The sequence below is a fragment of the Passer montanus genome, unplaced genomic scaffold (genome assembly GCF_014805655.1).
Source record: "Passer montanus isolate IOZ18808 unplaced genomic scaffold, ASM1480565v1 scaffold388, whole genome shotgun sequence".
Lineage (NCBI taxonomy): Eukaryota > Metazoa > Chordata > Aves > Passeriformes > Passeridae > Passer > Passer montanus.
The window spans coordinates 26,001-35,623 of record NW_024368685.1 but is presented as its reverse complement, the minus strand read 5'-3'; the positions used below and the strand labels follow the sequence as shown (position 1 = coordinate 35,623).

Here is a 9,623-nt window from a genome sequence, read left to right as displayed (position 1 = left end):
CCCCAAAATTCCCAAAATTCCACCCAAAAATCCCACCAAAAATCCAAATTTGGGGCAAAAAATCCTGTAAAAATCGCGTTGAAATTTGATTTTTAATGGGTTTGTTACGGATTTTTAATGGATTTTTTTAGTGTGAGTCACTAAAATCCAGCCCAGAATTCCACAATTCCCCAAAATTCCCAAAATTCCACCCAAAATCCCACAAAAAATCCCGTAAAAATCGCATTGAAATTGGATTTTTTATGGGTTTTTTATGGATTTTTAATGGATTTTTTGAGAGTGCGGTCACTAAAATCCATCCCAGAATTCCTAAATTCCCCCTGGATCCTAAAATTCCCCAAAATTCCCAAAATTCCACCTGAAATTTCCACAAAAAATCCCAATTTCAGGGCGAAAATTGCTTAAAAATTGGCCTTAAAATGGCTTTAAAATCAGATTTTTAATGGATTTTTTTAGTGGGAGTCACTAAAATCCAGCCCAGAATTGCAAATTCCCCAAAATTCCCAAATTCCACCCAAAATCCCACTAAAAATCCCGATTTTGGGGTGAAAATCGCATAAAAATCGATTTAAATCGGATTTTTAATGGATTTTTTATGGATTTTTTTATTGATTTTTTTAGGGTGGGGTCACTAAAATCCATCCCAAAATTCCTAATTTTCCTCTGGATCCTAAAAATTCCCAAAATTCCCAAATTTCCACCCAAAAAATTTCCCAAATTCCCACCAAAAAATCCCAATTTAGGGGTAAAAATCCCTTAAAAATCAGATTTAAATTGGATTTTTAATTGGTTTTTTTTAGGGTGGGGTCACTAAAATCCATCCCAGAGGGGGATTTGGGGGGTCCTGAGAGGTTCCCAAAAATTTGGGGGGTCCTGAGGGGGTCTCAGGGAGATTTTTGGGGGATCCCTGATCCCCTTCCCCCCACCCAGTTTAGGGTGGACCTGTCCATTGTAGATTTTGGGGGGGTTCCAGGTGAATTTTGGAGCTCTCAGGTGAATTTTGGGGGGTTTCCCCCCCAGGTTTTCCTCAAATTCCCCTTTTTTCCACCCAAATTCCCACTTTTTTCCACACAAATTCCCCCTTTTCCCCACACAAATGCCGCCATTTTCCACCCCCAGCCTCCCAATCCTGAGGGGAAATTGGGGAGGGGGATTCAGGTGAGACCCTCCCTGGGGAAAATCCCCCTGGGGTTCCCTCAAATTCCCCTTTTTCCCACACAAATTCCACTTTTTTCTACACAAATTCCCCCTTTTTTCCACCCAAATTCCCCCTCTTTCCCACACAAATGCCGCCATTTTCCACCCCCAGCTTCCCAATCTCAGCCACTTCTGAGGGGAAATTGGGGAGGGGGATTCAGGGTGAGATTTCCCCCGGTGAAAATTCCTTCCTTTATTCCCAAATTTGGGGGTTCCAGAGGGGTTTTGGGGAGGTTCCAGTTGAATTTTGGGGCGGTTTCAGCTGAATTTGGGGCTCTCAGCTGCGCTTGCTTCCCCCCCACGCCAGCGCCGGGTGGAACTGTCCATTACCAGTTTAGGAGGCTTCCAAGTGAATTTCGGGGGGGAGGTTCCAGGTGAATTTTGGGGGCTCCCAGCTGAATTTGGGGCTCAGCTGCGCTTGCTCCGCCTCAGCGCACAGTGGAACAGTCCATTACCGATTTCAGGGGGGTTCCAGGTGAATTCTGGGGCGGTTTCAGCGGGATTTGTCTCTCAGGTGCGCTTGCTCCCCCCCCGCGCCAGCGCCGGGTGGAACTGGCTGTTGTAGCGCCGGGTGGAACAGCCCATTACCGATTTCAGGGGGGTTCCAGGTGAATTCTGGGGCGGTTTCAGCGGGATTTGTCTCTCAGGTGCGCTTGCTCCCCCCCCCGCGCCAGCGCCGGGTGGAACTGGCTGTTGTAGCGCCCCCTCTCGGGCGCCCGGGGCTCCCGGGGGTCTGGGGGCTGCCGGGGGTCCCGGCGGTTTTGGGGGGTCCCGGGGGGGTCCCGGAGCCCCCCCAGCAGCTCCCGGCTCCGCGCCGCCTCCGCCGCCTCCCGCGCCAGGCGCTGCCGCCGCAGCTCCGCCAGCCTGCCACGCAATTAGCGTTGGTTAAAGGGGTAATTAAGGGGTTAATTGGGGGTAATTAAGGGGTAATTAGTTAATTAAGGGTGATTAGGGGAGGGGTGGAATTCCTAAGGGGGAGGGTAAATGGGGTGGGAATAATAATAAATACTAATAAATTAATAATAATAATGTAAAATAATAGTAGTAGTAATGATAATATAATTATAGTTGAAAGGTTAATTAAGGGATGAATTCATTAAGGGGTTAATCAGCATGAAGGGAGGTGTCAACCCCCAATTTTAAGGGGATAAAACCAAATTTTGGGCGGTCAAACCTTAATTTTAGAGGGAGAAAAATCCCAATTTTTAGGGGAGACAATCCCAATTTTGGAGGGGTTCAATTCCAGTGTTAAGGGGATCATTTTTGGGGGGTCAAACCCCAATTTTGAATTCATTAAATCCCCATTTTTAGGAGGTCAAACCCCAGTTTAGCAGGGATTAAATCCCAATTTTGAGGGGTCAAACCTCACTTTTAGCAGGGATTAAATCCCAGTTTTGGTGGGGTTAAATTCCAATTTTAAGGGGCTAATTTTTTTAGGGGTGAAAGCCCAGTTTAGGAGGGGTTAAATCCCCAAATTTTAGGAGGTCACACCCTCATTTAGGAGGGGTTAAATCCCAATTTTGAGGTGCCAAATCCCAATTTTGGCACCTTTACTAGAGGGGTTGTGGCGTGACACTGAGGCTTAATTAAGGGATTCATTAAATAATTAATCAACTAATTAACAGGAGGAGGATGTTCAGGGCAGCACTAAGGGATGGAAAAAGGGATTAATCAATCAATTAAGCACTAATTAATGAGTGACTCACCCTCCTCCTCCCCCGCCCCTCTCAGGGGGGGCTCTGGGGGGGCTCCTTGGCCGAGGCTGGGGGGATTTTTTGGGGCTGGGGGCTCGGTGCAGCCCCTTCTTCATGTCCTGGAGAGGGTCCAGCACGGCCTTGCGCCCCCCCTGCACCTCCCGGGACCCCTCCCCAGCTTTCCTGGGGGGCTGCAGGTACCAGGGGGGGCAGGTCTGGGCCTCGGCCGCGCTCTGGCCCAGGTAGGTCAGGACCCCCAGGGCCCGCTCGCGGCGTTCCTGGGGGGAATTGGGGAGGGGGATGCGGGGTGAGACCCTCCCTGGGGAAAATCCCCCTCTGTTTCCCTCAAATTCCCCTTTTTTCCACCCAAATTCCCCCTTTTTCCACCCTAATTCCCCCCTTTTTCCACCCTAATTCTCCCTTTTCCCCACACAAATGCTGCCATTTTTCACCCCCAGCCTCCCCATCTCAGCCACTTCTGAGGGGAAATTGGGGAGGGGGATTCGGGGTGAGACTCTCCCTGGTGAAAATCCCTTTGGATTTTCCTCAAATTCCCCTTTTTTCCACACAAATTCCCACTTTTTTCCACAAAAATTCCCCTTTTTTCCCCCACAAATTCCCCCTTTTCCCCACACAAATGCCGCCATTTTCCATGCCCAGCCTCCCAGTCCTGAGGGGAAATTGGGGAAGGGGATTCGGGGTGAGACCCTGCCTGGGGAAAATCCCCCCAGGTTTCCCTCAAATTCCCCTTTTTTCCACCCTAATTCTCCCTTTTCCCCACACAAATGCCGCCATTTTCCAGGCCCAGCCTCCCAGTCCTGAGGGGAAATTGGGGAAGGGGATTCGGGGTGAGACCCTGCCTGGGGAAAATCCCCCCAGGTTTCCCTCAAATTCCCCTTTTCTCTCCCTTTTCCCCACACAAATGCCGCCATTTTCCACCCCCAGCCTCCCAATCCTGAGGGGAAATTGGGGAGGGGGATTTGGAGTGAGACCCTCCCGTGGTGAAAATCCCACTGTGTTTCCCTCAAATTCCCCTTTTTTCCACACAAATTCCCCCTTTTTCCACCCAAATGTCCCCTTTTCCCCACACAAATGCCGCCATTTTCCACCCCCAGCCTTCCAATCTCAGCCACTTCTGAGGGGAAATTGGGGAGGGCGATTCGGGGTGAGACCCTCCCTGGGTGAAAATCCTTTTGGGTTTCCCTCAAATTCCCCTTTTTTCCACCCAAATTCCCACTTTTTTCCACCCAAATTCCCCCTTTTTCCACCCTAATTCCCCCCTTTTCCCCACACAAATGCCGCCATTTTCCACCCCCAGCGGGGTATTTTTACCTCCCAAATCTGATCCCACAGACTTTTTTAAAACCCCCCCCATTTATTTTGTGTCCCCCCGCGAAATTATTTTACGCCCCCAAATTTATTTTGTCCCCTAAAAAAAACTTTTTTAGCCCACTCCATCCCCCCCTCCAGTAGACCGAAATGGTTCATGCCAAAACACGCCAATCAACCTAAGCCACGCCCCTCAAGCATAATATATTCAAAGCCGCTCGCGCTGATTGGCTCGCAGCTATCTAGCCCCGCCTCCTTTCCCCCCCCCCCCCCCCCCCCCCCCCCCCCCTCCCTCCCCCCCCCCCCTTTTTCCCTGTGGCAGGATGGAGAGAAGAGCACAAATAGGTAAAGATCACTGGTTGAGATTAGAAAAATTTACTAGAAACAGCAGTGAAAAAAGAACACAGACGGTAATAACAACACTAAAAGGAGAGTGTACAAGAGGCGAACGAGTCACGCGTGATCGTTCTCCACACAGAACTTGGCACACCCCATGACTTACAGCACACAGGTGGAGGAAGAACAAACCCTTCCATTTGCCCCTGCCACGTGGCAGGTGGTATCCAGTTACCCCAAGGTCCTGGCGGGGTATTTTTACCTCCCAAATCTGATCCCACAGACTTTTTTAAAACCCCCCCCATTTATTTTGTGTCCCCCCGCGAAATTATTTTACGCCCCCAAATTTATTTTGTCCCCTAAAAAAAACTTTTTTAGCCCACTCCATCCCCCCCTCCAGTAGACCGAAATGGTTCATGCCAAAACACGCCAATCAACCTAAGCCACGCCCCTCAAGTATAATACATTCAAAGCCGCTCGCGCTGATTGGCTCGCAGCTATCCAGCCCCGCCCCCTTCCCCCCCCCCAGTACTCGCCTCCTGCTCCGCCCGCAGCGCGCGCGCCTCCCGTTTCCTCCGCTCCACCTCGGCCGCCGCCTCGTCCCGCCGCACCCGCGCCACATTGTCCTTGTTCCGCACGTGCCACGACTTCTTCGGAAGGATGTTCATGGCGGCGGCGGCGCCGGGAGCGGGACCAGGCCGCGACTCTGAGGCACCGCGGCCGCACCGCCCTCTTTGCCGCCCTCTCGGCTCTGATTGGCCGAGCCCCTGTCGCTCCGCCTTTCTCTCGCTCGCTGATTCGCCCAGCTATTTGGCACCGCCCCGTTGTTGCTCTCTGATTTGCCGAGCGCTGTAGTCCCGCCCCCTCCCCGCCTCTGATTGGCTAACTCGCCTTCCTTATAGGGGAGACGCCGGACGGGAGGGTTTCCCGCCTTCTCGCATTGTGGGAGCGCCGCCATATTGAGCCGTGAGGGGAGGCAGGGGCATCCCTGAAACCTCCCCAAAAAAATCCCCAGATCCCCTCGGGATCCCCCAAAATAACCCTAAAACCCTTCAGGCAACCCTCAAAATCTCCTTGGAGACTCCCGGCCCGAGTTCTTTCCACATTTCAAGGATTTGCCTCCATATTTGCCTGATATCCTTCAAAGGTTTACTTCGGACACTCGGGGGTCCTGCAGGATCAGGTCAGTTCAGAGGGATTTGGATCCATTTTTTGTATTTGGCTTCATTTTAGATGCATTTGAGTCAATCTTAGAGCTTTGGGGGTTAGCTTTGGGGTGGTTTTGGTCAGTTTTGGGGTCTCCACACACACCAAACACACCGGGGATGTCACTCAAGGCTTTTATTGGTCTCAGTTTTGGGGGGCCCCTTCCAAAAACAGAGCCCCCCACTCCCACCCCCCTTAAAAAACCCCCCGGGGGGTGCCCGCAGCCCCCAACACCCCTAAATCCTCATTTTTGGGGTCCCTCCTCTTCCTCCCCTGGGGGTCCCCCTGGTTTGGGGCTATCGGAGCTTCCCCATTTTGGATTTCGGGGTTCAGGGTGTTTTTTCCCCCCCCGAGTATTGGGGCGCTTCCTCCTCATCCTCACCCCGAATTTTGGGGTCCCCCCGAGCTCTGGTTATTGGGGTTCATCCCCACCCCGACCCTCGGGGTCCCTCCTCTTCCTCAGCTCCTGGGATTTGGGGGGCTCCTCCCTGGCCTCCGTTTTGGGGTTCAGGGGGTCCCACCCCTCCTGGATTTGGGGATTTTGGGGGTCCTCACCCTCATGAACTTTAGTATTTAGGGGATCCCATCCCTCATGAATTTTAGGATTTAGGGAATCCCGTCCCTCACGAATTTCAGGATTTAGGGGATCCCTCCCCTCATGAATTTTAGGATTTAGGGGATCCCCACCCTCATGAACTTTGGGGCTCAGGGTGTCCTCACTGTCACAAGTTTCAGGATTTAGGGGATCCCCCCCCTCACGGATTTTAGGATTCAAAGGGTCCCATCCCTCATGAATTTTAGGATTTAGGGGGTCCTCACCCTCATGAATTTCAAGATTTTGGGTGACCTCACCCTCATGAACTTTGGCGTTCAGGGGGTCCCATCCCTCATGAATTTTAGGATTCCTGGTGTCCTCACCCTCACGGATTCCAGGATTTAGGGAATCCCCCCCGTCCCCCTCACGGCGCTCCCTCCTCCTCCTCACCTGCGCGTCCCCTGCCCCGCCGCTCCCCTCAGGCTGCTCTTCCCGCCCTTTTCCCCTCCCCTCAGGCTGCTCTTCCCGCCCTTTTTCCCGCCCATCTTCCCGCCCTTTTCCCCTCCCCTCAGGCTGCTCTTCCCGCCCGCCCCGCCGCTCCCCTCAGGCTCCTCTTCCCGCCCTTTTTCCCGCCCTTTTTCCCTCCCCTCAGGCTGCTCTTCCCGCCCATCTTCCCGCCCTTTTCCCCTCCCCTCAGGCTGCTCTTCCCGCCCCTTCCCGCCCCGTCCCGCCGCCGCCGCCGCGAGGAGAATGAGCAGGGGCACGATGTGGAGGCAGAAGTGCACCGAGGCCCAGAAGCGCAGCGTGGCCGCCGCCTCCCGCAGCACGAAGCCCATGCTGAGGTACTCGAACGCCCTCATCTTGAGGAACCACTGCGCCGCCCTGAGCGCCGAGCCCTTCCAGCCGCCCAGGCGCTCCAGGGGCACCCCGAAATGGCGGCGCAGCGCCTCCTCGGCCGCCGCCTCGGCCGCCAGCCACAGCGGCACCGTCAGGAAGGACAGGTACTGCCCGCCGTGCAGCCCGTGCCAGTAGGCTGAGGCCAGCATGGTCCAGGCGTTCCTGGGCAGGGGAAAAATGGGGAAAAGGGGGTCAGGGAGGCGGCAAAGGTTCCTTTGGAGGGGTTGAAGTTGGGGTAGGAGGCGCTGGGATGGTGTTTATGTGGCCCCAAAGTCAGCAGAAGCGTCACAAAATTCAGTTTGTGAGTGTCATATCCAGCACATACACCCTAAAATTCAGTTTGTGACTCCCAAGTCCAGCACAAGCATCACAAAATTCAGTTTGTGAGTGTCATATCCAGCACATACACCCTAAAATTCAGTTTGTGACTCCCAAGTCCAGCACAAGCATCACAAAATTCAGTTTGTGAGTGTCAAATCCAGCACAACCACCCTAAAGTTCAGTTTGTGACTCCCAAATCCAGCACATCCATCCCAAAATTCACTTTGTGAGTCTCAAAATCCAGCACAAGCATCACAAAATTCAGTTTCTGCCTTTCAAAGTCCAGCCCAAACACCCCAAAACTGAATTTACACCTCTCAAATTCCAGCCTGCTCCACGGCAAGTTCAATTTACACACCCGAAATTCAGTTTGTGCCTCCCAAAGTCCAGCCTAAGCACCCAAAATTCAATTTACACCCCCAAAATTCAATCTACACCCACTGAAACTCAGCTTCCACTGCCCCAGTGTCCACCTTAATCATTCTCCCAGTGTCCCCAGTGCCCTCCCAGTGCTCCCAGTGCTCCCAGTGCCCCCAGTACCTGAGCAGGGGGTACTGGCGGGGGCCCCGGCGGTGCACGTAGGCCGCCAGCCACCACTGCACCGTCATGTTCCAGTGCCCCCAGTGCCCTCCCAGTGCTCCCAGTGCCCCCAGTACCTGAGCAGGGGGTACTGGCGGGGGCCCCGGCGGTGCACGTAGGCCGCCAGCCACCACTGCACCGTCATGTTCCAGCGCCGCAGCCCCCCCCGGAAGCGCCGGCCCACCTCGGTGCCCCAGGGGTCCACGGTGCGGATGGCCTCGAAATCCCACTGATCCTCGGGGAGCTCCGTGCTCCTGGGGAGGGGACACAGAGGGGACACAGGGGACACTCAGGGGACAGAGGTGACACTCAGGGACCCCCACTCTGCCCCACGGTGTGGATGGCCTCGAAATCCCACTGATCCTCGGGGAGCTCCGTGCTCCTGGGCAGGGGCACCCAGGGGACACTCAGGGACAGTCAGGAACACTCAGGGGACACTCAGGGACCCCCCACTCTGCACCCCAATGTCCCTGTACCCCAGTGATCTCCCCAATGTCCCCAGTGTCCCTGTACCCCAGTGGTGTCACTCATGTTTTGGGGCGCTCCCAGCTCACTGTGGGTCCCTGTACCCCATATCCCTGTACCCCAGTGTCCCCAGTGTCACTCACGTTTTGGGGCGCTCCCATGGCACCGTGGGTCCCCAGGGGACACTCAGAGTGACACACAGGGACAGTCAGGGACCCCCCGCTCTGTGCCCCATGGTGCGGATGGCCTCGAAATCCCACTGATCCTTGGGGAGCTCCGTGCTCCTGGGGAGGGCACAGACAGGGGACACGCGGGTGACACACAGGAACACTCAGGGGACAATCAGGTAATCCTCAGGTGATACAGGGGACACTCAGGGGACAGAGGTGACACTCAGGGACCCCCCACTCTCTGCCCCATGGTGCGGATGGCCTCGAAATCCCAGTGATCCTCGGGGAGCTCCGTGCTCCTGGGAAAGGGGACAGAGAGGGGACACAGGGGACATTCAGGGACCCCCCGCTCTGTGCCCTGTGTGTGGATGGTGTCAGGGTCCCACTGCTCCTGGGCAGGGGGACACAGGGGACACTCAGAGTGACACCGAGGGGACACTCAGGGACACTCCACTGTGCACCCCAGTGTCCCTGTACCCCAGTGATGTCCCCAGTGATGTCACTCACGTTTTGGGGCGCTCCCATGGCACCGTGGGTCCCTGTCCCGGTTTTGCCCGGGCGGTTTTGGGGTACGCGCCCAGCCCCGCGGCCACGCAGCCCCTGTGCCCCATATCCCTGTGCCCCATATCCCTGTGCCCCATATCCCTGTGCCCCACATCCCTGTACCCCAATGGTGTCACTCACGTTTTGGGGCGCTCCCAGCGCACTGTAGGTCCCTGTCCCGGCCTGGCCCGGGCAGTTTTGGGGTACGCGCCCAGCCCCGCGGCCACGCAGCCGGCCTCGGCGCAGAGCCAGCCCACGTAGAGGCGCAGGCGCAGCGCCAGGAACACGGGCACCATCAGCGCCAGCCGCGCCGCCCACGGCCGCGCCGCGAAGTCGGGGCTCAGGGTCCCA

At 55.3% G+C, this 9,623-nt stretch overlaps 2 protein-coding genes across 2 annotated transcripts in view; both read right to left on the bottom strand.

Annotated features, from left to right (window-relative positions):
• Nucleotides 1–867: 867 nt before the first annotated feature.
• LENG1 (leukocyte receptor cluster member 1) lies at nucleotides 868–5,734 on the bottom strand. The gene is made up of 3 exons (XM_039717692.1): nucleotides 5,089–5,734; nucleotides 2,904–3,258; nucleotides 868–2,061 (listed from the first exon to the last, which is right to left on the bottom strand). The coding sequence occupies exons 1-3, from the start codon at nucleotides 5,222–5,224 to the stop codon at nucleotides 1,824–1,826; spliced, it is 729 nt and encodes a 242-aa protein (XP_039573626.1). The 5' UTR covers nucleotides 5,225–5,734; the 3' UTR covers nucleotides 868–1,823.
• Nucleotides 5,706–9,623, bottom strand: part of MBOAT7 (membrane bound O-acyltransferase domain containing 7) — an 11,539-nt gene continuing 7,621 nt past the window's right edge. The window contains exons 4-7 of the mRNA XM_039717691.1: nucleotides 9,414–9,611; nucleotides 8,172–8,348; nucleotides 6,964–7,356; nucleotides 5,706–5,727 (exon numbers count right to left, since the gene is read on the bottom strand). Of these exons, the coding sequence (XP_039573625.1) occupies nucleotides 5,706–5,727; nucleotides 6,964–7,356; nucleotides 8,172–8,348; nucleotides 9,414–9,611 (790 nt within the window). The remainder of the gene's footprint in view (nucleotides 5,728–6,963; nucleotides 7,357–8,171; nucleotides 8,349–9,413; nucleotides 9,612–9,623) is intronic.